General features: G+C 38.0%; 2 protein-coding genes across 3 annotated transcripts; one reads left to right on the forward strand and one right to left on the reverse strand.

Moving 5' to 3' along the window:
* Positions 1–318: 318 nt before the first annotated feature.
* On the reverse strand, positions 319–8,944 carry LOC117298847 (succinate--CoA ligase [ADP-forming] subunit beta, mitochondrial-like). The gene is made up of 12 exons (XM_033782195.1): positions 8,867–8,944; positions 7,195–7,357; positions 6,468–6,567; positions 5,881–5,971; positions 5,409–5,480; positions 4,866–4,968; positions 4,346–4,413; positions 3,965–4,061; positions 3,047–3,351; positions 2,586–2,706; positions 2,037–2,125; positions 319–1,451 (listed from the first exon to the last, which is right to left on the reverse strand). Exons 1-12 carry the CDS (start codon positions 8,936–8,938, stop codon positions 1,377–1,379), a joined length of 1,356 nt encoding a protein of 451 aa, XP_033638086.1. The 5' UTR covers positions 8,939–8,944; the 3' UTR covers positions 319–1,376.
* Positions 8,945–9,204: 260 nt separating this feature from the next.
* Positions 9,205–27,126, forward strand: LOC117298384 (serine/threonine-protein phosphatase 2A regulatory subunit B'' subunit beta-like). Of its 2 annotated transcripts, XM_033781627.1 has the most exons (6): positions 9,205–9,305; positions 10,672–11,214; positions 19,159–19,344; positions 21,876–21,979; positions 23,443–23,545; positions 26,412–27,126. In XM_033781627.1, exons 2-6 carry the CDS (start codon positions 10,855–10,857, stop codon positions 26,508–26,510), a joined length of 852 nt encoding a protein of 283 aa, XP_033637518.1. In that variant the 5' UTR covers positions 9,205–9,305; positions 10,672–10,854; the 3' UTR covers positions 26,511–27,126. The 2 variants fall into 2 exon arrangements, with proteins under 2 accessions (XP_033637518.1, XP_033637519.1); XM_033781628.1 differs by lacking the exons at positions 9,205–9,305; positions 10,672–11,214 and adding an exon at positions 14,848–15,937.
* The last annotated feature ends 326 nt before the right edge of the window (positions 27,127–27,452 follow it).

Consider the following 27,452-nt stretch of genomic DNA (forward strand, 5'->3'; position numbering starts at 1 on the left):
CTGATTGTCTGATCTCTCACTAATCATGACCTTATTACAGATTGCATGAGCCACTACCAAAAAATATTCCTGTCAAATCATACATTTAGTTTTGAAAAAAAAAGTTATACAGATTTTGAGGAAATATTTTAAAGCTTCAAAGGGAATTACTCCGAGGCAGCAGTCCATTTCCTTTGTTTTGGCCTTAGTTCCCCTTCAAGAGTTTCCCATAGACTTTAAGATGTTTTAGTGAAATGTCCTTTGCAAAATAAACATGCCCCCCCCCCCTCCCCGATGAAATTATAATTTTATTAAAGTAATAAATTCAACCTCAAACAGTTTAGTTTCATTTGTTGTGTTTTAATATCCTTGTATTTCACATCAGAATGTAACAAATTCTTCAATTTTAAAAATAGTTGAAATAAATTCACTGCTCAGTCAGCATGCCAAGTCTAATCTTAAAATAGAAATCCTATTCAACAGGGCCACATTTCATAAAGCTGTTTAGCACAAAATTCTGCTGAGCAAATTTCTTTGCTTAGCAAGAAATGAGTTGGGTACCAGTTGCAGCAATGATTACTGTATGGTATACTGGTTGGTAACTAGTTTTTGCTAAGCAAGCTTTGTTTGTGCTTTATGAAATTTGGAACAGTTATTGATTTGATAATTTGTAATAATCTCAAACATTCCGTGTGTAACAAAAACACTTTGCAATTTTGAAATAGACTTCAAGAAAAATTCATTCAGAACATTTAGAAAAAAACAGAAGACTTGAAAACATAGTATTATTATTATTTCAAAGGAAATATATTTGACTCCATTTATTGTGTGAATTCAGACTTGAAATGGTATAAGCAAAGGCAATGTAAGAATTTGCTTCATAAATAAAATAATGCTTAGCTAGTACAGAGTAAGCAGATAACACATGTGAACCAACCAAAGCCCACATAGATTGTGTGTACTTATGACTGGCACTTAGCACAAACTTCCAGCTATTATACTTTTCCCTTTGGTACATTTTTGCTGAACGTCCAAAGACCATATTTCCAGTTCCATAACCTACTTTAAATAAAATTTTAAATAAAACTTTTTGTATAAAAGCTCCATGAAATCGGTAGAAATTGTGTAGAAATTTGTATTGTGGATTTGCTAATCCGCAGTGTTTTTTTTCTATTCTAATTATTTCCGGATAATTTCTAGAACTAGTCATGAGGCATTGGTAATGTCAACACTTTTGCTAGTCAGTAAACTGGACACATAGAACAAAAACAAAGTTTTTTAAATAAACTAAATATTGTCAGTGGAAACATTTGTTTGTTTTCTTCATATTTACAACAAACTGCCTACTTTCATTGCATCCTGTCAGAAACTTGTGAGTGGATTTTGAATTTTGTTTTTTATAACGGCAACTGGAAGTCTACATGAACTGAGACGTCTTTAGCAAGAGCAACAATCGTAGACAATCGAACGACCTGCAGAGAATATAAAGAAAGAATTTTGTTGTACAAGGAAGTAACACAAGGAGAATCAAATGTTGTCAAAACTTTAGTCTTCTCTCCTACTGACAATGGCAATGTTCTGTTATTTGGTGCCAAGTCATACATGAATTGGACAAAATTTGGAGTTCAAAGTTTACAAAATTAGTGCAGCTCATCGTTTGCTTCACACCCTTGAGGGTATGTGCTGGGCTGTACGGAAATTAGTCACTTGTCGCACAGCCCACTTTCAAGTACAGGGTTGTTGAGTGTGGGGAGGGTGAAACAAAAGTTGAAATAACGTGTTGTGAAATGCAGTTTCTTGCTTCTTAAGGATCTATATTTTCATATTTCTCAATATAAACTTTTTGGGACCAAACCGGCTCTTCTCAGAGCCAACACTCACACAAAAGAGATACGCATGGTTGTACCCGCAAGTTTACTATTCATTAATAGTTTCTTTTTCGTTGTTGATAAAGATGATTTTTCCGGACCCTTTTGTTTCATTTGTGTACTTTGTTTCCTTTACAATATTTGATATAGACATGGTATAACAACCTGAGAGGTATTTGTTTGACTCACCATTTTAGCGGCTTCATCCAGATCATCACACGCTAAGATTCTCATCCCGCTGGCTGCAATCAATGCCTTCGCATCTTCAACTTTAGAACCTGAGATAACATTTATCAAAAGTAGATTAACAAAACCAAACACTTTCATTCTCTGGCTGTGCTCCGTGTACATGCCTGCAGCTCAAACACGCTGTAGCCATGTCCTTTGCAATTCAGCTTCACAGCTGGGTTGAGTAAGGATGATAAGCCTCCCTCTAATATCTTGTCGAAGAGAATTTCATTGTAGAGTAGCAAAATGTCTTTCGAGTCACGGTTGCACAGGGTTGACTGTGACACTTTGAGGAAATTATAAATTACGGAATTTTGGAACATTTCAAGGGCCACCAAGGCAATAACCAGGGGCAACGGAGGTAATTGCCTCTGTGAAGAATCAGGCTTGCAACCCCAAAACAAGTGAGTTTCAACGGAGTTGCAACTCAACAAAGTCTTATTACTGAACCTGGATGTAGCTGGTTTTTAGATGGTTGGGATTTAGTTTAAAAGGGGGCTTGTTACGTACCTTGTAATCTAACTACAATAGGAAGATTGAGCTTGAGATCTTGAGCTGCTGCTATGATGCCGTTAGCAATGATGTCACAATGCATAATACCACCAAAGATATTCACCATGATTGCTCGTACCTGTAATCAATAATCAATAATCAATCGATCAATGACTTGATATCCAATAGATGTTACTGCTCACTGCTAGTACAAAGGATTCAAACTGCCTCTAGCAATCAGTGGTCTAGTGGTAAGACATCTGCTCTAGCAATGCAAAGGACGTGGGTTCGAATCCCAACCATGATTTGGCTATGGATTTTTTTTCACAGAAAGTACTTGAGTGCTATATTTAAGTCGCTATTATTACTGTGCTACGATTACTGTTCTCTACATCTCCACATTGATTAAACCAAATAATTGTTTGATTTTTTATACTGAGTAATGTTTGACGTGAGAATGTTCCAAGAAGTTCACTCACCTTTGTGTCCGAAGTGATTAGTTTGAATGCTTCCTTCACCTGCTCAGCCGTAGCTCCGCCCCCTACATCGAGGAAGTTAGCCGGCGACCCACCATGGAGTTGAATAATATCCATTGTGGACATTGCGAGACCGGCACCATTTACTAGACAGCCAATATCTCCGTCTAGTCCGATGTAGTTGAGATTATGTTCAGCGGCGGCAACTTCTCTCTCATCTTCTTGGCTCCAGTCTTTCAGATCGTGGATTGCTTTCTGTCTGTACGCCGCGTTGTCATCAAAATTGATCTTAGCGTCCATACACAGTACTGTGTGAGTTAAAGGAAAAATATATGGTTGGTAATCACTCTTATGCCAATAAAGACTAACTTGATTAGAAACCTCCATGGTTAGAAGTACACCATCTTTTGATAGTATAAAGCACTTCGAAAGTAATGTGGTAATATAAACACATATCAGTTCTTATGCCCTATAACTTGAATCTTAGTAGCATTACTGTCAGTAACGTTTTTGGATTGTTAAGGGATAACTCTTCCTGCGTGGATATATTTGCTCTGGTTTTTCGGCGATAACTCAAAAAATGCAAACCCTATTTGAAATGAACTTTTCACAGCATATTTTTATTGTATACATCTACATTTATAGGGATCTAAAACAATCAAACAATTAAAAAAAACCATAGGTGTCCTTTGCCTTTAAGGGAAAGGGGAAGTCAAACACAGGTAAAAATAGTCAAGGACCAGGTTGAGGTTGGCTCAGTGGTTTTCTTTCCCTGCCTTTCACCTCTGTGGACCCCGGCTTGAATCCCACCTCAGACGAAAGTCTTGCATATAGATTGGATTCACGATAATGCTACAGGGCTACTCATTAAACTGGTGGGCAAATGTGTCTGCCTGGCAGGCACTTTATGATCATCCTTACCATTGCCATGATTGTCTTCAGTCAGAGGGTTGATCTCAAGCATCGTGCAGTCGTTCTTAATAAACAAATTGTACAACTTCTTAAAGGTATCGGCAGCCTGTAGAAACAAAATATTGAAGACATTATTTAAAAAAACATCTCAAGAGGTTGCTTGAAAGCAAAATTGGTGAAATGTCAATTTGAAAACTAACTGAATGCCAAGTAGATTTTATTACAGGCATAGTGGAGTTTTGTGCAGGACTTGAGCCCTGTGGTCGATTTCACAAAATTAAAAATGCATGGCTAGTTCTAAGTTAGGCGTGTAACTCGTCCTAACTCGAGATAGGACTAGTCTTAACTCTTTGTGAAATCCACCCCTGAAGTTATAAAGTTCCATCTTACCTGTGGAAGACACTGATCGGAGAAGCCCATTTGTTTAGCCATATCATTCGCTTCTTTATCTTGAATGCCTGGAAGAAATATTAATTAAGATTGAGATTCTTGCATCAGGGTTGGAACGATTGTAAACATTTAACCGGTTAACCATTTCACCGGTAACCTATCTCTGGTAACCGTTTAACTAGTAACCGTATAACCGGTTAACCATAAACAAACTTGAACAGGTGAAATAGAAGATCGTAAACAATCAAAAGAGGTAGCGTTTCTGACCGGCTTTTGCTTGTTAACATTGTTTGTGCATTTTTCACGCATGCATCATGACATTGTTGATGTGATCCAACTCTGTTTTGTGTGCATTTTTTGTTGTTGAGAAAATAGGACTAGCTGTTGCAAACTGCTTACCAACCAAAAGGACCTATGATATAAATGCACAAATTAGTAAGTGGGCTGACGTTTGGACACTAGCGAAGGGCCTTTCTCGAGAAGACCACTAACTAATTTGTGCAAGTTTTTATTTTCTTACCATTTATGATGTCTACTGGTATTTTAATAATTGCATTGGGATCTTCCGCTGCTACGTCTTCAATGTTTACACCCCCTTGAGAACTGCCGATCAGTACTGGTCCCTGGGGGAGTAACGATACAAAGCAGAATGGCAATAATTGAGTAAGCCTTGTTCGTTACTTCAGTTGTTACATAAAAACACAAAAACTAATTATCTCCTCAACTTTAATTTACAGTTTAAAGAAATTATGTGGTTCTGATTTCAGCTTCTGCCTTTTTGAGATTTAAACCCTAAAGCTGATTTCACAAGGAGTCAAGATCAATCTTAACTGCCAGTTGATCTTAATTAGTAGCAAATTGTAATGCAATGCCAACAACAAATCTTAAGATGAAACTTAGAGCTTTGTGGAATCGAACCCTGCTAAGATAAATAACTGTGCATCAATCATAATTGCTAAGCAAATTGTGATGTCACAATACAAATCACTATGGTAATACTGACAACACATCTTATGAAGACTCTTAGTGCTTTGTGGAATCGAACCTTGGACCACTTACTCACCTGGAAGGCTCTCTCCATTGTGATAGCGAAGTAATATTCCCTCCTGGAGTACAACCTCTCACACACTAAAACCTGAACACAAAATTAAAAAACAAATAAACCACAATTTTATCAAATTTTTCAAACTTATTCATCCTGAAGTTTCATTGTCCTGAAATCTCAAAATGTTATGACACCTATCCTTATTGACTCTGGGCGTTTAATCCAAGCTTAAGGTTGTGTCGATTGTTTGGTTCCAGGAGGGGAGCCATGGTTGTGGACCTGCCAAAATTACCTAAAAGGGAACAGCTTGGAGCTGGGCCAGTACACCTGGTTGCTCCCCTGGTTTTAAGACACCAGGTGGGACACCAGGTGGCGTTTTTTTACGGTGGAAGAAAAGATCTCACGCCTTACCTAAGAGAAAACACCTTAGTGCAAAGCTTCAAGCCTACATGATGGCTTTGATAAAACCCAATAATTCATAGCTACTTACAGCACTACACATTCTTCCACCTTCACCGGTCTGTTTTGTGATTAGTTTCCTTCCAAGCATCTGTTTAGCAAGATCTTTCACCTCCTCCGGTCTACAGAAATTATAAATCCATTTAACTTGAAAATGTTATCAAGAAGGAAAAGAAATGTATGAAAATCTCAAAGTCAGGCGTTGAAAAAGCAAACATAAATCAAGTGCAAAAGTTCCAAATTGCTGACATTGTCAAATGTCAAGTCCCCTTTATCAAATGACTAAATCCTACTACAAATCAGAACAAAATAACAGCACTTACATCATTGTCACCATTATACTTCTGATTCAAGGTTCATTCTGATTAGTATAGCTCATCATGTACTATAAACTAGGGCCCAATTATATGGCTCACTGTGAACAAAGAATCAGCACTTACAGAGGCATGGAGTCAAGCACATTTCACAGTGTAACGCTTTGCTTGAGCACAAGCATACTCCAAGCTACTGCGCATTATTCGCTTACACAGCTAAGAAATTCTGTGCTTGCCTTGTAAGGGAAGAATCATTTTTGCAACAGCTTGCATACTCGAAAATTTATTTGCTTCTTTGACTTACGAGTATGCAAGCTTCACTCCTCCTTTCAGACCGCTGTCAAAAGTTCCTTTTCCTCTGCCCCCTGCCAAGACTTGGGCCTTGATGACGACATCTTCCGCACCTGTATTCAAGAATAACATCAAAAATAAAATGTAAAAGGTCCCATGGATTTTAGTGTTGCCTTAGTTTTCATTGAATGTCAGGACTTGTAAACAACTGTTCAACTTACTCAACTTTACAAAAAAAAATTTTAAAAGCCACTCTAGGTAAAGGGCTACTACCATAAAAAAAGTATACATAATCTCTAAATCTACGATTAATCCCGGCATTCCTGGATCTATTTGTGTCTGGTTCAAGGACCATTCTACTGAAGGAAGAGTTGATTAGAACTCAGCTATATGCCCCATTTGAAGGATGCAGCAAAAGTATCTTGCTCAAATGCCACAACTTGGACTCGACTTATGAATCAAACTTCATCTTCAGGCCGAGTCACACAGCAGCAACAACAAATGATAACGATCACAACGCAAGGAGAACACTTTCTATTGGTTGAATGAGCGTGTGCCTATTCTGGGTGGAGCAATTCAACCAATAGAATGCATTCTCTTTGCGTCAAGATCATAATCGTTTTTGTTATTGCTGCAGTGTGACTGAGCCTTTAGACTGGCTAAAGGGATAATAATAGAGGCCACTGTGAATTTGTTTGGCCTGTACATCTGTCACTCATATTGTCATAAAAGAGACCCACCAAGACTCTTTGACTTCTCATATGCCTCTTGAGGTGTCTTGGCTACCTCCGCCTTCGGGAGATTGATTCCTGCCTCTCTGAGAAGATCATAGCTCATGTACTCATGGATGGACAAATTCCTTCTTGGGTCAGAGGAAATTGCTGCATTTACTCCAAGAATACGCTGCAATCAAGCAATAATTATAACAATAAATCAAAGGAATGTTGTTAATGTATTGCACGATGTACATCTTTGAGAAGACAAGGTCGATTTAAAGACACTGGACACCTTTGGTAAGTGTCAACGACCAGTCTTCTCACTTGGTGTATCTCAACATATGCATAACATAACAAAACCTGTGAAAATTTGAGCTCAATCGGTCAAAAAACACCCTTGTCACACGAAGTTGTGTGCTTTCAGATGCTTGATTTCGAGACCTAAAATTCTAAATCTGAGGTCTCAAAATCAAACTCATGGAAAGTTACACCCTTCTCAAAAACTACATCACTTCAGAGGGAGCCGTTTCTCAGAATGTTTTATACTATCAACAGCTCCCCATTACTCGTTACCAAGTAAGGTTTTATGCTAATAATTATTTTGAGTAATTACCAATAGTGACCACTGCCTTTAAAGTGTTCTCTTATTGGAAAAATCTTAGTCTTTTGGGAAACGTTTGAAAAAGGGACACCAAGGGCAAGGTCAAGACCAGTAGGCAACATAGGCCATGGTCTCTGTGAAATTCCAGGCATGTATTGTTATATGAAAAAGGGGTAATTTTCTCACCAAATAGCATTATTACAAAAAAAGCAGTCTTCTTTTGAACTTATCTCATTTACCCAGCCAAGATTATGATTTTGAATAACTTTGAAAAAAGTGAAAAATTAATGAAGTAGCAGCCAATAATGCAATTATTATACACTAAAAAAGCGAGAAAGAAAGCACAGAGAAACGCCCACCATGACCACATCACATTATAAATAAATAAGACTTCTTAACATGCTTAAGCATGTTAAAGCCATTGGACCCTTCCGGTACAGAAAGAAAAAAAAAAGTTCACAGATTTACAAATAATTTACAGGGTTTACAGAAGGTAATGGTGAAAGACTTCTCTTGAAATATTAGTCCATGAAATGCTTAACTTTTTGAGAAAACGATGTCTGATTGAGCCTAAATTTCCACAGGATTGTTATTTTATATATAAGTTGTGATACATGAAGTGTGGGACTTGGACAATACTGTTTACCGAAAGGGTCCAATGGCTTTAAGCAAAAGACTGGTATAAAAAAATGTCTGAACAAAAGTCAAGGTCAAATTTTGTATTTATTTATAAATGTTTCTTAATAAATAAATGTAAAAAGCAAGATCCCAACTGTGAGATTATTTAGCAGTCTGTAAATATACCAAATATACCCCTCAATGTCAGCATACAGAAAACAGTAATATGTAAATTAGAGCATTCAACGGCAAATAACTGTCTCTGACAGTCATAACCGGTTGGGTGAACAAAATCGTATAATGAACTTTCTTTGATTTGAAGAAAATAGAATTCTAAAAGTAAAATCCACTCCCACTTTTTTAACGAACATTCTTGAAATAAACCGAGCAAATGGTCAGACAACATAACTACTTGATGTAATCTTTTACCTAGTTAATCAAATGTGCAATTTGTTCATTCAAACAAAACAACAATACCTTGGAAAGATGGCTAAATCTGTTATTTTTTGCAAAGAAATGTCGACCGTAGCGACTCAAGGTGGACGCCATTTTGCACCGAATGGGTAAACGAAACAGCGCCCTCTTTCTGGCCGGCTGTCAGCGTTTTGTTTTGTAGTAATTTCCATTTCGAACATAAAGTTTTGGGGAAAAGGGGAAAGACAGTTTGCCCAATACTTTAAAAGAGTCAAAGCCTATTGTTTTTGGACAAAATACTTAAAGTTCGTCACACAAAAAATCTTCAAACAACAAATGTCACAAAAATAAACAATAGAATATTCCCACAATGCAAAGCGGTACACAAACGTCTGCTACTTCCGGTTGCCAAATATGAAACTGTGAACTCCAGAAATCAAACTTATTTCTCACATTTGACAGATGTTTTTGCTCTATATTAACATAATTTTAGCTGGCCAAGGTAAGACAATGAGTGATTACTCGTAAATTTAAAAAAAATCATAGGGAATCTCGAAAAAGGGTAAATATAAATGGTTTTATTGCCTGACTTCTGAGACGAGGTTGGAATGTGACCGATGGCCAATGGAATGCAATAGAGAATGACTGTGTGCCCAGATAACGGACAACCTTTTTAAGTTTTTTGTGGTAAACATTCACTGCGATTGTTTAATTAAAGTAATTGATATGTTATTCTGACTTTGTTTGAATTCCCAAAAAATAGTTTTTTCTGCTGGTTCTGGCAAAGAAAATCGAAAAAAATTAGAGTTTAGACCCATTTAGCTTAGTTAGTTAGGGCTTATTCCTTACTTACTTAAAATAAGTTTAACTTTTTGAGTAAAGTTACATTAATTTGCCCAACAAGGTCGGAAAAGTTTCTGTATGGCGCCACCACTTTTTCATTCGATATGAGATATTAATTATTAATATAGGGATTATAGTATTACCTCAATGAGATTTATACCTACCTTCAATTGTAAAAATGAGTGAAAAAGTTGTGGCGTCATACGAAAAGTTATCCAAAAGGCCAAGCCTAGCGTGCGCCAAAAATGCCATAGTTGTGAAAACGTAACCCTCCTCCCGACGGCGAAGCCTTGGCCGTCTGGAGGAGGGTTTTTATCGCAACAAATAGTTAGGCCTAAACCATTGTGGTCTGTTTTTATGACCCTCTAGTTTCAATATCACTCAGTCTTACTCTTATCACTCTGGAATTACATGGAGGCCTGGTTTTAAAAGAAATGTACATCTCATCTCATGTCACACCATTGTTTTCCTGTCACAGCTGTCAGAGCTGGAGTGTGTTTTGGAGACCCCAACCAAAAAGCCCAACGAGTCAACAAGTCGGAACAGCATCATCACCGCGCCTCAACCGAACATGCGAAAACGCTCAACCAATGACCAATGTTTCTGGTTGGGGTTGCCAAAACGCACTCATCATAGCTATGTGTCACTTAAGAAATGTATTTAGTCTGCTCATAACTTCATTTAGGCCTCTACTGGTAGGCTATTGACCCATTTCACCTGACGTCATCATAAGAATAATCTTGGATGCGCCATTTTGGTCGTCAATGTCAACGTGTGTTATTCAGTGAAGTGCGCATTTTTAGGTGACGCGGCGTTTACACGTAAGCCTATTGACCACCAACATGGTGAGCGTGGCATTAGTCGCTGCGTGTGACGCGCGTGCAAGGGGTCAATATATGTTTTTTTGTTTTTTTTAACATTATTTAGTTTGGTTTCAATACTATCCAAATATTTTGTTTGTTAATGAAATTTACAGTAACAGTGTATAAATGATGTACGTTTTCTTCTTTTTCTCTTTCTGTCAGGAGAAGCTTGTGTCTTCAAGATGTAGTAAAAAGTAAATACGTTGACACTGTAATGATAAAAGACGAACATTCCCTCTGAGTCTAGTCAGCTTAGCATAAAATGTTCTGCAGAGATTTTGCCTCATTTATTTTGAGAATAAGGTGCACAAACAACAACGTGCATTGTTGATAACTACTGTCTAAATGGTTAGTGAGACCAATCACAAACCAGCAATGTCTTTGCCTTTACGTCCCATCCTGAAGCTGAAAGTCGACGAGCTATTCTTACGATGGCTCAGCGAAGACCACACTCAGGAGAGCTTACGGGAAAACCTCCGTCTCGTCTCTCGGGGAGAGAGCGTTAACTCTGATAACAACGCTGGGTTTCAGTACCACTCCCAGAGTGGTAGTCCCGCCTCTCCGTTATTGAGGATCGGTTCGCCGTCTACTCCGCCTTGTTCTCCTCCACCCCCAGCGGCCACCTCCAGTCCGAGGAGCCCTCGTAGAAAGAGCAGCAGTTTGTCAAGATTGTCAAACTCGCTGTCCAAGAGTCAAGCAGCTAAGGTGAGTGTTTGTTTGTTTGTTGTTTGTCTGTTGTTTGTTTATTACAAATTATTACATGTTACATCAGAGCTCAATTTTTGGGGGGGGGGAAATCCAAAAGACTGCAGAACTTTTAGCTCAGAACAGAATCTTTACTGGATCGGGATTTTATTTATAAGACCAGAATCAAAATGAGAAGAGACTAGAATCAAAATGAGAAGAGACTAGAATCAAAATGAGAAGAGACTAGAATCAAAATGAGAGGAGACTAGAATCAAAATGAGAAGAGACTAGAATCAAAATGAGAAGAGACTAGAATCAAAATGAGAAGAGACTAGAATCAAAATGAGAAGAGACTAGAATCAAAATGAGAAGAGACTAGAATCAAACTTCAAAGTGAGAACATGGTTTTATCAGCCACATCTGAACTGTTTCATTTGAATAAAAAACTAAGACTAAGAGAAGATTGATCTCTTCTGTTTTATGGGGTTTGTGATTGAAAGATATTTGTGAGACTCAAAGTCAAACTCAACATTTGACAATATTTTTTTGAGACAAAAACGCTGAATTGAAAAAAAACCAAGACCATCAGACTTGTCCTGTCTTGAGTTTACTGGCCCGACACTAAAATCACTAGCCTCAAGCCCTGCATGAACATGTACATGTATGTCTGAGATCTGTTGGATTTAAAACTTTGCAAGATGGGAGTTTATAAATCAGGTGAGGTTTGCGAATTGCGGTAGCACCTTGTGTTTTTAAGGGCCAGTCACACTGCAACGATAACGAAAATGATAACGATCGAGACGCAAAGAGAACGCATTCTATTGGTTGAATTGCTCCGCACAGAATACGCACACGCTTATTCAACCAATCAAGGGAGTGCCTTGTTAACGTGAACGTTATCATTTTTGCGTTATCGCTGCAGTGTGACTGGCCCTTAAATCTCTTTTGTATAGTGTTGGTTCGAAGAAGAACCGGTGTTTCGAAGAAGAACCGGTGGTTGACAGCTCAATGTTTGTTTTGATCAGTATGCTCTGATCAGCTTCATCAGGAGGATTCAGATCTTTAGAGCATCAAAACGATGAGTTGTCAACCATCAAGTTCACAATAAGAGTTACATTGTGGTGATGGTGTTTTAGTGCAGTACAAAGTACAGTACACTGGTCATAAGAAACTTCACATTTCATAGTTTACTGCATAAAAGCAAAATTTTAAAAAGGAGATTGTGTCCCGTTTATTCAAGTTTACCCCTCTCCACCTGCTATTCAGCACCAACAAAATTAAGAAAACTGTGAAAATTGGCCAACTTATTAGAGTAGAAGGTCTATTGTGAAAGTTCAGCTCCTGAATTACCACTGGAATGAATTGCTGGCCGAAGTCCAGTACTTTGTTTACCTGCGGCTGAGTAATCAGTGGCTTGTACTCTGTGCTGGTTCTTTTCATAACCTTATGAAACCAAAATAAGAAACGATTCTATGCTATAATAACGACTTCAAATTCATGTGTTGTGTTGAGATCTTATTTTGCATTGTACCAATAAGGAAATCAAAAGTTGCATCGAAATATTCCGGTGGGCGATTTGTTAAAAATAAATTGAAAATGTCTTTATGTATGTGTGTTTCTGAACCTTTTCTAAAGTTATGGTCATACTTACGTAATGACCCTAAATTTTTTGTTTGTAATTCTATCTTAAAACTTACTTGTTGTAATAATGTGAATGGTGGTAGGCATCCTGTGAAAGTATTTTGTCTGAAATGACACCGTTGATTTAGAAATCAGTAAAAACATTTGAATCTGAGAAACAATTCATGCTTTGAGGGTTGGTGTATTTTTGAGAATACTTCGGCTAGAGATGGGGTTTGTACACTACTGTCTCTTGTTAAATGTTGTGGATAATGTGACAGGTTTTCCCTGTTAATATCAACCAGTAGACATTGTACTCAGCTTAAACTTCCACAAGTGAATTTTGCTGTGATGTTTCTTGATAATTTTGCATTGACAAAAACTTGCGTTGACCAAAACCAAACGATGGGAGAAAGATCTGCTTTTATTTTCTGCAAAGCAAAAATAGACAGTCTACCAGTCACAGATAGGTGGTCTATTTTGTATCATGTAATCTTATCTTCTGGTAAGCATAATTGTTGTGCTTGAGTAGCAGAGCAGCTTTATGAAACTATCGACTCAGTTACCATGATCGGTATTTCTTTGCAAAAAACTGCATATTCAATCCCTAAATGTTATTTGTACCCTCTCTCTATGATGTTACTAGAGAGCTGTGGCATTTAAGATTGGTGATTAGCTGACCTCAGACAGCACAGTGAGACTGCATCTACTTGTTAAAGGTGTCACATATTTTGAATTCTTGGTGAGAGAACTCGATATCAGGGTCAGAGTTCATTGACCTTGAGGGCTGTGGTGGCTACAATCAAGTTTCATATCTGTGCACTTGAGGTACACTTTGTGCAGTACAGTACTGTAAACTACATGTACAGGTGTATCCCTGTACATGTACATGTAGCTCTCTGCTTTAAAAAGGCTGTTTGTAAAGTAGCCCGCCGTGCTAGTAAACTGTGCAGCAGGTTACTTGGAAGTTTTAGTGGCCCTGATCAACCCCTGATTTAAAAATGTTCATATCTTTCTGACGTATTAATTGTGGCAATCACAACCACTTTAATGGTTATTGAAGTTACACACCCTCAAAAATGTATGAAACTACAGTTGTTACATTGGCTGTTGCAAACTGTCTACATGAACCAACCAAAAGGAATATGGTATTTACGGTATGCAAACAAAACAATTTGCCTGATGTTTCAATCCTACAAGTCCTGAAGGCCAAAAAAGTGATAGTTTTAAGTACCCCACAGGGCAAGTTGAGAAGTGGCTTTTTCTAGCCAGTAGCATTTTTTGTACTAAACAATGTCCATGTACTGTACCCAGGGGGCTAGTAAATAGCAACGGGGGGGGGGGGGGGGGGGGGGGGGGGGGGGGCTCACCAACACTCTGAAATAGGCCTACATTCAGTTAAGTTACACATGACATGTTGATCTAAATTTACAAACAAAATAAAAAAAGTCCTTAAATAAGTATTTGTTCCCATGTTGATATTTGGTAGTCTCTTACATTCATGTATGAATAAATCAAGAAAGCATGAGTTACAACATCTAACATGTCTGAAAGTGAAACGCAGGCAACATCCCCTCCCACTACGTACACAAACACTAGTTAACACTCTCAGTTTTGTTTTTGTTTTAAATGTTCTTAAAGGGGAATGCACTCTCCAGTAAAATGTTTTGTGATCTTCTGTGATTTTTTTATTGTTTTTTTTTGTATAGATTGTCTTACTGTTTTGTGTCATATCTTGGTACTTGGCACTTTTAAAATTTAAATAAATGATTTGGTAAATTTACCCCAACATTTGAGTTGATTACCATCCAGACTATGCAAACATCCCCTTTAAGCACAGAAGGGACTCTTAGTCAGATCATAGAGCAAGGAACAGATTAAATTTATTTCCCCATGACTCCACCAGCTACCAGTCTGACTTTATACTACTGGATTATTCATATATTTACATATTTATAGCATGTGTGATTCACTACAAAGCATGTCTGGAATGTGGTCTACCAAGTTCACTGATGTAACCTCTGAGATTCTATTTTGGGAGTCTGTCTTTGAGGGTTACCTCATGATTGATGGGCGTAGGTCGGTCTTGCCTTTGCTGAACCCCCCATACAGTGTCGCCCTTTGTGTGTTGACGACCAACAAATATGATGTATAGGTAGGGAGTCTCTTGTGCAGACGATATTAAGGAGGTTTTTTTTTATCTCAAAGATGATTGTAAGTCTGGCCTTACAGATGCGTCAAGCTAGCCCTCACAGTTGGAAACATACCAAGGAGCTTTCCTTATATGGGTTTACTCTCAATGGTGATCCACTCTATAATGATGAAGCGTATTGAAGGAGGATGCGTGAGACGTTGTGGTTGTGTCTTGAAGGACAGGTCAACTTGATCATTCATCTTAGGGGTCAGAGCTGAAACTCTTATTATGTTGATGTACATGTCCGATCAGCTGGAGCATCTTTAAGAAGTAGTAACAGGTTCATCGCCTGGGGGCAAAAATACTTTGTGTTTATATCTTGAGTAATCTTACGTGGTTGTTGCTGCTCGACGACAAAGTGCGGCCTTAAGTTGTTTGCCTTGCTATTTCTCACTGGAGGGAGGGTGTACTGATGATTGTATGTGTAGCCTCCATCTTGTTTGATGACAATCTCATTGATGTAGTGTGAAGATGTTTGCCTGTGTTTATCTCCTGCGTTGTTCTTCTCAACATCACCTTGATCTTAAGGCCAGAACTACGGGAGAGTTATCGGAAGGGAAATTATACCGATGAAGTTTTGCAGGAGAAGGTGACGCTGACAGGGCGGTTTGGACCATGCAGAAATGCTCCAAAGGCCCCTCAACCATCATCGCAGCGTCCTGCCAGGATGTTGCGATCCCCACCGCATCCTTCAGGCGTGTCGTGACCGGCATTATAACTTACAGTGCCGTCTATGTTGATCAGAGGCAGACCCGGGCGGTACACAACTGTTCCAATTGCCTGACGCTTTGTAGCGAGGAGGGTACAGGAGGAAAGGTGTGCCACGCTATCCATTATGGGTTCTGTACGGTGGTGGCATTACCCCCTGGGGTGATCGATCAAAAGAAGAAACGTAATAACTGCAAGAAAGAGGAGGGATGTTTGAAGGTAATGTGTGACACATTCATTTGAGAATCTCTGAATCTGTTCGAAAGACGTTAAAAATACAAACATCATGTAGCCATACCTTAGATGAGAGTTGGGGCTTTGGGCATGTTGGGGTGCGAGAAGTTAGAAGGATTTTTAAGATAAAGGTGTTTTAAAGGAACATGTTGCCTTGGATCGGTTGAGTTGGTCTTTGAAAAGCGTTCTGTAACCGTTTGTTATAAAATGCATATGGGTAGAAAGATGTTGTATATAATATAAGTAGAATACAATGATCTACACAAATATGCCTCGAAATTGCGTGGTTTTCTTTTTATCTCGTCGACTAACGCAGTCGGCCATTTATGGAAGTATGGCTGATCGTGTTAGTTCGCGACATAAATGGAAAACCGTGCAATTGTGAGTGATACTTGTATGGATCATTATATTCTACTTTTAAAACATCTTTCCAACCATATATGCATTTCATAACAAACAGTTTCAAACGCTTTTTATAGACCAACTCGTCCGATCCAAGGCAACGTGTTCCTTTAAGTTTCTATCCATCAGGGATAAACTACGTTTACATGTATTAGAAGAAATTGTGAACTTTGATGTCTGAACCTGAAACTATTAGACTCAAGTATTTCTTCTTCTTTACTCTGAAGGTCTTATATTTGATTTTGATTTTACTTTTTAGAATATTCGGTACTATAGAAAAACATCTTTTCTTTAGAAATGTTCTGAATGGTGTCAGCTGAGGTCAAATTTCATGGCTCTGCTTACCATGCAAGCTATGTGTACTGATTCCTATATAAGCACATTGTTCTATGGGTCATAATCGCAGAAACATGAAATTGGGCGCTGGTCTCTCTGTCAAGTACCATTTACTTGGTGTCCTCTGGCCAACATCAGATTATAAGTTTCTGCCGCTTCCCAGGTTGCATCATTCAAGTTACATAGAAGTGATCCCTGGCTTCTGATTGGCACCGATCCTCTCTAACAAAACTGTTTGAACAACTACAAATGTAAGATAGGGAGACCACCAACATAGGGCTAGACAGCTCAGGGGCCAATTTCAAACAGCGAGCTGCTTTAAGCAAAAAATTTGCTTAAGCACGAAAATAGCTCGCTTATTTTACACATGTTGCTGGCCAAAATTGCATGCCATATACGTTGCTTGTGACTGGTATTTAGCTGTTGTTTACTTCGCATAACAATTGAGTGGAGTCTTGGCTGGTAGTTTGATTTTACTAAGCAAGGATTTTTTGCTTAAGCAAAATTTTGTGCTTAAGCAGCTCTATGAGATTGGGCTCAGGTGGTGGAGTGCTGGTTTTTTAATCTGGAGGCCGCCGGTTCAAGTCTTGCTCTAGTCATCTTTTCTTTGTTCAACCCAAAATTATTCAAAATAACTCTTTAACACTGGCAAGAAAAACAACTCAAATATCTGACTCTTTTTGTTGTGCAGAGTGCACTCTATGTTTACATTATGTGCTCACTGTCTGGGAATTTTGTTTACATTTCATACAATTTATGAGCAGCAATTTGATAATTACTTCCGTATCCTTTATCAACTTATAACTTATCCTACAAGATTTTGTTTAAATGAACAAAATCATGTAGGATAAGTTATTAAGTTGATTATGGATGTTTTAAAGCGATTTATAATCATTTTGCCCAGAAAGTGCTGGTGGAAAATGACAACGTTTGTTATTGTTTGTGACAAGTTTTCTAATCGCAGCTCACATGTAGCTATGTTAGCGGTCTCCCTATTTTGTCAATACCTTTGTTTGGTGGTGCGGCCAGGTTGAAGCTATTTTAAAGATCCATTCTAAAATAGCATGTCACCTGTACAATCTGTGACTAATATCCTGCTTACTTTCGCTAAAAAAGAATTTGTCAGCACTTTTATCTGCTTTTATAATAATAATAATAATAATAATAATAATAAAAAACATTTATATAGTGCCAGATCCATTAAAAATGCTCCCAGGCGCTTTACAACAAGAAAAATCAAAATCAAAATTTTAACCACTAAAAACTAGCTTTGAAGGGGCTCTATGAAATTGGACCCTCTCGTCAACCCCAACCCCCATCCGTCCACTGCCCACTTGCACCCCATGACTAACCCAGATAGGCCATAAATAAATTCCTTCTTACTACTTCATTCCTGAAACAAAATTAGTCGTCCTTGGTGGAATTATGAGTTCATCCACTCCCCATTATCCAGCACCACCAGATGTGTCATCCTGACTAATTCCACACAAATCATGAAAGGAGAGAATAAAAGAGAAAGATAAAAAACGATAGACATGTTTTCATTTTGAAAACAGCAGCTTGGGGCAATTAGATTGTAGTTTAGAATGACAGCTTGTATTTTGGTTACAATTTATGTCTGCATTGCGGGCGCCTTTCTAATTTCATACATTGACGTGATCGTCGGAGAGAATTCCTTTTTTATTGCTCATTGAAGGAATATTTGATGAGCTATAAATAAGTCGGTGATAGTTCATTCAAACTTGGGTATGAAGTTGAAATCTAGAAATTATTCAAATGCATACAGCAACCTCCTTCAAAACATTAAGTCAAGCGTAATATTTAGTAGCGTTCCTTTAAAAACTATGCAGTCTTCGAAAATGCGCGCGATTAGATTACACGCGCGCGCTTAGATAATGTGATGTTACTATTAGCTATGAATTGCGTTCCGCGTGATAATCTTGCGCGCCCGACACGCGGAAGCCAGCTTGTTATAAACAGCTCCAGCTGGTCATTATCAAAGGTTTAAACACCCCCACGTGACGCGCTCTCCACCAATAGGAGTAGAGAAACTGTCTGGGGTATTTATGAATTTGGTTTAAAAAGCCCCACAGTGCACTCTGGAGCATTTTATTGCTTTTTTCATGATGCTTTATAACATTTCCCAACTTTTGTTGTGTGTTTTGTCTAGAAATGTGCGCGTATTGGCCCAATAATTAATTTATGCGTTGGGGTATTGAATTTAGAATCTGTTTTTTTCTTTCTCAGAATAATCTTAATTATCTGTGCTATATATACAGAAACTTTGTTGTATCATCCAATACTAGATTAGAAAATAGAATTAGCTGTTGGAAACTGCTTTACCAACCAAAAGGACCTGCTGTATGGTATGCACAACCAAGTTAATGGCCTGATGTTTTGACATTAGCACAGTCTTTCTCGAAGGCAAAATGAAATATAAAAACATTTTTTACGTTTTGATCCTTTAGTTCTTCAGGAATCAACGGCAAGCCAACTCCACCGCTCAGAAGATCCATGTGCCCCAGTTCTACTTCCCCATGGGTCGTCCCGTCCCTAGTGAGGAGGCGGAGCAAGTCATCCAGAGGTTGTCTCAGCTCTTTAACGCCTTACCGGAAGGGAAAGCATACAAACATCAAATGGATAAGGTTGCTATGGTAGGGTGACTTTTCTTGGTTTTATGGCTGGTTTTTGAATAGTACATAGAAAAGTGGAAACAACCTTCAAATGTCTCCTGCTGATGACTAGAGCAAACTAGTCGAAACGTTGAGACCAATTAAGAACTCACTCCACGGTAGGGCAGTTAATAGTGATCCTATAAGCTAAAGTAGTAGTCCCAGAAGATTTTCTACCTTCCGCTCAGGTAGTGGTTAAAAAGCAGGACAGTTCTTTTCAGAACTGAGAAGTCTCCCAAAAAAATACGAGAAATCTACTCCGCGGTAGTAGAATAAAGCAAGACAGTTCTTTAAAGAACAAACTCTACCTGGCAAGTAGATATACACATGGTGTTTAATACTGAATATAAATATATATAATGTAACCTTGAAATAGCATTTATTTCTGTATAACAGATGGAAAAAGTATAGTTTGCGGTAACACCATGATATAGGCCCTACTTTGTTGTGTAGATTTGTTCTTGAGAACTTGTCTTGCAATTTCTTTTACTTCCGCAGAGTATCAATTATACACAAAGCAATCTTGGATGTTGAAGCTTTGTTTTGTGTCTTCCACACCCTTAACATTTTTTACACAAACACTAACCCTGAATTGAAATCAAATATATGAAAACAATCTGCTGATAAGTGCGTCCATATCATCTTAGTTATTTGATTGCCGGCTGTAGAAACAATTCAACCCAGTATGCCTGGTATTCTGGTAGTCTGATACCGAATGGTCAATACTAAATAAGCTGATTGGTGATGCATGGTTAAAAGTACGCTGAGAACATTTGGTAGTACAGATGTGCAGATGACAAGTTGGTAATAGAAGAAAGATTTCTGGTAAACTGTTGACATTTCTGCTTATTTAAAGGCACAGTGTATCTTGGTTTTTTGGGGGAACTGTTTAATTGTTTTAAAGACACTGGACACTATTGGTAATTGTCAAAGACCAGTCTTCTCACTTGGTGTATCTCAACATTTATGCACCAAATAACAAACCTTTGAAAATTTGAGCTCAATTGGTTGTCGAAGTTGCGAGATAATAATGACAGAAAAAAACACCCTTGTCACATGAAGTTGTGTGCTTTCAGATGCTTGATTTCGAGACCTCAAATTCTAAATCTGAGGTCTCAAAATCAATTTTGTGAAAAATTACTTCTTTCTCGAAAACTACATTACTTCAGAGGGAGCCGTTTCTCACAATGTTTTATAATATCAACCTCTCCCCATTACTAATAATCAAGAAGGGTTTTATGAGTAATTACCAATAGTGTCTACTGCCTTTAATCCTACATAATAACAATAAAACTAACCTGTGAAAATTTAATTTCAAAAGACGGTAGCACTTTTGAGATATCATCGAAAATCTGGAGTGGTTATGTCCACGCAGGGAGAATAATCTGCAATTGGAATACACAATCTGAGAAACGTTTCTGTCAGTAGAGCTTCTCTGATTCAAATTTTGGAGGGTAAAATTTGATACCATTTTCCATAACCATTACTTCAAAAGTGAAATGATTCTCAAGATGCTTTATACCACCCAAAGCTGGTGTAAATAAGTTTTTATTGCCATTAATTGTAAGAGTGACACCAAAGCGTATATCTTTCCTTTAATCTAAGCGGTCAAGCATGGGTAGTTGGAAGATGAAAGTACCATCTGGCACGAATTGAAGAAATCTAATTGAGACTTGATTTACAAAAATTACCGAAGTGTTCCATGGCATTGAAGGATGATCAGCATGGTTTGATTTGTAGGTCTTCTTTAGTCCCTAGCCATGGCAGATCTGGAGTTATTTTTTTTTCCATCTATACTAGACGTTACGGACGAATCGTCAAGCGTGGTTTCTTATGGCTACTCAAATTTCAAAAGAGCTGCGCTACAATAAGTTGGTTCTGTCTAAGAAGTTCTTATAATTTTTTTATTGTACATTGTACAAAATCTAATGTTCAGGGAGCATCTTTAAAGACCCTGGACACTATTGGTAATTGTCAAAGACCAGTATTCTCACTTTGTGTATCCCATCATTATTCGTTTAGCAATGCTGTGAAAACTAGTGAATCCAACGGATTGGTTCACGAGTACGTGCTTGAATATTTTCCGATCCAATGGGAGACTTTTTAGACGCTGTCGGCAGCAGACATCACAGCCCTTTTTTGTTGCTTCGATCGTGCGCGCACATGCTCAGTATTGCTCGCGCCCCACTGGCAAGAACTGTGCAAAAGGATTGTCAAAAAATATGCCTTTAAAACTTTTCTATCACTACGACTTTTAAGATGCACCAGTCAAATTATTATGAAAACTGTCTGAACTTTTTTCCCCATTCTTTTTTTCTTAATTTACATATTTATGTTTTTCGAGGTGAGGAAGGTATTTGTTTGTTTATTTGTTTGATAGATCTATGTAACATTTAGATAATTAACATTAATCAAAGTTACATCTGGCAAGATTTTTGCCCGCATGAAGTTCACACCCCCATTCAGAGTGCATTGTACTTTGATTAACCTTTGCTTGTTAATGTTCTTTACAGGCGTGCAAATGCCCAAAGTATTGGAAGATGCCACTATACGCTGCCGCTGAAGGAGACAGTGTTGGCTATGTCACATCACAGATGTTCTTAACCATGTGGAAAAGGTATAATACATTAAAGGGACATGTTAAAATGTAGCTCCACATATTTTACCTTGCAGGAAAAAATACTGAGCGCTTTGAAACGCCCCAAGAGGGTGCGATAAAACGCTAATAAGAACCTAGTATTATGTTGCCTTGGATTGGCGAGTTGGTCAATGAAAAGCGATTGAAATAATTTCTTATGAAATGCATAATGATTAGTAAGATGTTTTAAAAGTAGAATATAATGATCCACACAATGTACCTCGAAATTGTGTGGTTTTCCTTCTACTTTGCAAACTAACACGGTCGGCCATTGACTCCACGATTTGCGTGCCGTGTTAGTTCACACCGTATAAGAAGAAACGTGCAATTTCGAGGCATATTTGTGTGGATCGTTTAATTCTAATTTTAAAACCTCTTTCTAACCAATATGCATTTTATAACAAACAGTTACTATGCTTTTCAAACACCAACTCGCCGATCACTGGACACATTTGGTAATTGTCAAAGACTAGCCTTTACAGTTTTTGTATCTCAACATATGCATAAAATAACAAACCTGTGAAAATTTGAGCTCAATCGGTCGTCGAATTTGCGAGATAATAATGAAAGAAAAAAATACCCTTGTCACACGAAATTGTGTTCTTTCAGATGCTTGATTTCGAGACCTCAAATTCTAAATCTGAGGTCTCCAAATCACATTTGTGGAAAATTACTTCTTTCTCGAAAACTATTACTTCAGAGGGAGCCGTTTCTCACAATGTTTTACTATCAACCCCTCCCCATTACCCGTTACCAAGAAAGGTTTTATGCTAATAATTATTTTGAGTAATTACCAATAGTGTCCACTGCCTTTAATAGCAACATGTAATGGTTTACAAGGTGCTGTGGCTCAATATGCTGAGGATCAAACCAGGAATATGATCCTTTCTCATACGGGTGCTCAGGAAGTTCACAAATGCTACGGCAGACTTCTACGGAAGCTAAGCCCCAATGGTGAACTGGTTTTGCTGGATCTTTTTTGCCAGATGGAGGGCCCGGGATCTGAGACTGTGATTTTGTCAGTAATGCTAAGCTGTTAGCACTTGGGGTTATACATAACTGCTGAAAAAACAGAGGCACGTGAAAGAGGTTGCTCTCATGGAAGCGGATGAGTTTCTGATGCTGTGAGGGATGAGGCGGTATCAGTTTTTTAATTGGGAGGAGGGAGAATCGTTCTTAGGGACAGATGGGTTGATCTTTAGAAGGATTCTTTTTTCTGATGTTGCATAACTCACTGCAGAGTGGGCTATAAAATCTGGATTGAATTATCTTCTGCCTTTACTTTTAAATCTTGGACAAGAAGATAGTGTTCACTTTAAAGAGGGGCTTAAATGTCAAGTTAAATTTGCCAGTAGAAAAAGATCTCTTGAAGCGCCTCAAATTTTTAAACATCAAAAAAGAACATTTTTTAAATTGATGAACGTTATATTTTGTTTCTTTAGCCTGACAAGAGATTGCCATGATGACGCTGCGAGATTTTTTAGATTGATCGCCAAACGAGGTTGTAATTATATTGAACCGGAAGACTTCTACTCATTTATGCAGGTAAGCAAGAAGGTTTTTCTCATCAAAACGGTTTTTTTCTTGTCCAAAATGTTTTCAATACTTTGCCGTTTTCTCCCAGACCACTTCCAGGTCTTTATGACCAGACATTGAGTTTTTATCTTTTTAGATATATCTAATCTCTCATCACTACATAGCTGAGGTCACAATCGTATCAAATCTAATTTTAATCGATTATAGTTGACATATTTTTAGAATGAGGTCTTGAGGAGAATGTAGGTCACCTCTTGCCTAAGGTCAGAAGTGGGCTGCTTGGTCTCGCCTCTTAGATCCCTACTGTGACAAATCAGACTTTGTTAAAGGGGCTAGGTGTCGTCCTAATCAAAGCAGGCCTGTGGCTGTACATGGAATCACAAACTGTCACCCAGTTATTGCACGCGCGTGCCCTCTCTCACTTTCGCATGCAGGCCTGTTTTGACCCCTTGCACGCGCGTCACACGCGGCGACTGATGCCACGCTCACCATGTTGGTGGTCAATAGGGTTACGTGTAAACGCCGCTTCGCCTAAAATGCGCACTTTACTGAATAACACACATTGACATTGACCACCAAAATGGCGCATCAAAGATTATTCTGATGATGACGTCAGGTGAGTAGGGTCAATACTTTGTTTTTGAAAGGGCAACTCACCAAGGCATTTGCTCCATGTTTTAAGGGCACCCTATGAAGGAAATGAAAATTTGTACTGTTAAAGCATTTCAAGGGCTCGTAAGGCACTGACCAGAAGGCACAGAGGGGATCACCTTTGTTGCCTCTGTGAAATATCAGGCCTGTGCGTGTAAAAAGAGATTTGCGAGTTAGATTTGAATAAGTCTTGTACGATGATTTGCTTCATCCAAGTTAATGCTTACACTTGAATTTCTGAGACTGTAATAGAGACAGTTGCTATGTCAGATGGTTTGTATAGCAACCTCCAGGGCCCAATTTCATGGCTCTGCTTACCGTAAGCACAGAATCGGCGCTTACGGAAGCAGGGAATTCTGTGCTTTCAGCAAGCCTATTTCACTGGTTAGCAGTGAATTTTGGCGTCTGCGCGTGCGTACTCCATGTTACTAGGCATTCTACGCTTACAAGGCTAGCGCAGAAATTCAGCGCTTGCAAGTAAGCGGGGAATCGTGATCGTAAGCGCAGATTTCGGCGGTAAGCAGAGCCATGAAATTGGGTCCAGATGAGCAAATCCTGGTACCATTGTGTAACACACAATCAATCAGAATCAGGTATGGGTGTTCACAGTCTCTTGAGTAACTATGCACAAGCTGGCCTGGAATCATGTGACATAGCAACTACATGAGAGTCTGAGAAATTCAAACTTAAGTGGTAACTTGCGATCAGGCACGTCATTGTACCAGACAATATTCAAATCTAACACACCAATGGTTTATTAGGGGAAAGTTCATCATACAGCCACAGGCTTGCTTCGATTTGTTTCTATAAGAAAGACCTAAAGTCTAACTGCCCTATATACCTGTGAAAGTAAGTAAGTGCTTAAAAGAAAAGGATTTACTTTTCATGAAAAGTAGATACTTTCAGCATTTTAGTAAACACTTTCAAGTAAAAGCTTTTACTTCCTTTTATTCATATGGATGGTAGTAAACACTTGAAATTTTCAAGTAAAAGAAAAGACTAGTTTTTATTCATACAACCCATTGTACCAGAAAATATTCAAGTCTAACACACCAATGGTTTATTAGCCGAAAGTTCATCATACAGCCACAGGCTTGCTTCGATCATGACGATGCAGCCCTTTAAGTAGCATCTCGACATTTCTCTTGGTTCCAGAGATGGCTGTACAGTCTCCCATGCTGAGAGAGGCATCTTTAGTGACTGCATCTTAAAGACAGCATGATGTCTTGAAGATGTCTGGGCATCGCGGAGACAGAGGGATGACCCAAAACCATGAGACTATCCAAGTGTTCTGTTAATTACCATCTGAAACATCCGTGGGATATAATGTTAAAGTGGTGTTTCAATGTCAAATTCAGTTTTTATAATAATATAATAGGGGTTTCTTACATGTCTTATATAGCGTGCATATCCGTTACTCAGTAACGCTCAAGGTGCTTTAACATACAGTATTTTCCTACAGGGTATGTGGGACCACGTTTGAATTATGAGACCTACTCCTTTTACATAGCACAATGCAATGGTTTACAAGGTGTTATGGCGCAATATGCTATACATGTATTTTGTGATGCTATCATTTTTCAATAGATAAAGTCCTTATGAAGGTGGGGGAAAACATTACAAGTCTCTCACCTCATGTAAAAATGGTCTAAAAATGTAACTTAATTTGATACTCTTTCGGAGGGGAATTTAAGACATGACGACATCCGATAGCAAAAGATAATGGGTCTGTGTATCTTCAAAGAGGAATTTTTGCACCAGTCAAAGGAGAAATTTCAAAGCTCGTTTTTGAGTTAATACAGGCCATTATTTGAAATGTGACATTATCAGAAATTTTTTAATATTGACAACAATTGCACTTAAAGGGTATCAAACACTGACATTTTACACCATTTTAACGTGAGGTAAGAGCTTCCATTTCCCCCCATTTTCATAAGGACTCTGAACATCCGATAAATCTACTCCGCAGTAGTAGAATAAAGAAAGACATTTCTCTAAGAACAAACTCTACCTGGCAAGTAGATACATGTACACACATTACCGCAAACCAAATATATACAGACTCTAGCTATTGGAAAATAAGTCCATCACAACACTGAATTTGACCTTGGAGCCACTCTTTCAACACTAATAGACGTATAAACAAAACAAAAACTTAAAGTAATAGACAACAAATCACAAAGATAATTGAAAGCAAATATATGATTGTTTATTTTTTTTCTAGGATGTTGTGGACACCCATCCGGGCCTCACGTTTCTAATAGATGCACCAGAATTCCATTCCAGATATGTACATACTGTAAGTGCAAACATTTTTATTTAAAATCTTAAACCCATATTTGTATCTCTTTTTAGTAATTTGCCTTTGAATTATGACCCTATCCTTAAGTAGAACTACCATCTTGTCAAACCTAACAGTTAAGCCCGGTTCATACTTTCTGCGAATGCTTCATGAGAAACAAATTTGACATCACAGTTCTGTTTTCGGTGTGAATGTTTTTCGCTGTGAGTTTTAGCCTACAGCTAAACACTTTCAAATTATTCGTTGCAAATTTGTGGCGTCAAAATTTGCATTTGCATTTGTATGAACTGAACTTTAGTAAGGCAAAGCTTTTGCTAACTTGTTATAATTGGTACAAATTCATATTCTGAGAGTAAAATTTACACTAAGACTACATAATTTACAAACATGCTTTTAAGAAAGTTTCAATGTTGCTATAAGATGATTCATGCTTTTATAAAATTCAAATCTGAAACATTATTCAAGTTATAATTAGCTTACAGTTCAGCAAACCTTTACACAAGCATTTGACATTATTTATATTTAGGCATGTTATATAAAATTATTCAATAGGACTTGTACCTAAAGACAGTGGACACTATTGGTAATTACTCAAAATAATTATTAGCATAAAACCTTTCTTGGTGACAAGTAATGGGGAGAGGTTGGTGGTATAAAACATTGTGAGAAACAGCTCCCTCTGAAGTGCCACAGTTTTGGAGAGAGAAGTAATTTTCCACGAATTTGATTTTGAGACCTCAAGTTTAGAACTTGAGGTCTCGAAATCAACCATCTAAACGCACACAACTTCGTGTGACAAGGGTGTTTTCTTCTTTCATTATTATCTCGCAACTTTGAAGACCGATTGAGCTCAAATTTTCACAGGTTTGTTATTTTATGCATATATATGTTGAGATACACCAACGGTGAAGGCTAGTCTTTGACAATTACCAATAGTGTCCACTGCCTTTAAAAGCACTGGAC

The sequence above is a fragment of the Asterias rubens genome, chromosome 13 (genome assembly GCF_902459465.1).
Source record: "Asterias rubens chromosome 13, eAstRub1.3, whole genome shotgun sequence".
NCBI classification, from domain to species: Eukaryota; Metazoa; Echinodermata; class Asteroidea; order Forcipulatida; family Asteriidae; genus Asterias; species Asterias rubens.

Excerpts from the sequence above, each read along its gene's own strand:
- LOC117298847 (XM_033782195.1), bottom strand. The coding sequence starts at position 8,938 with ATGGCGTCCACCTTGAGTCGCTACGGTCGACATTTCTTTGCAAAAAAT. Across the intron at positions 4,969-5,408 it reads CAATGGAGAGAGCCTTCCAG|GGACCAGTACTGATCGGCAG; the intron begins GTGAGTAAGTGG and ends TTACTCCCCCAG. Across the intron at positions 4,414-4,865 it reads ACCAGTAGACATCATAAATG|GCATTCAAGATAAAGAAGCG; the intron begins GTAAGAAAATAA and ends TATTTCTTCCAG.
- LOC117298384 (XM_033781627.1), top strand. The coding sequence starts at position 10,855 with ATGGTTAGTGAGACCAATCACAAACCAGCAATGTCTTTGCCTTTACGT. Across the intron at positions 11,215-19,158 it reads CCAAGAGTCAAGCAGCTAAG|TTCTTCAGGAATCAACGGCA; the intron begins GTGAGTGTTTGT and ends TTGATCCTTTAG. Across the intron at positions 21,980-23,442 it reads TTCTTAACCATGTGGAAAAG|CCTGACAAGAGATTGCCATG; the intron begins GTATAATACATT and ends TTGTTTCTTTAG.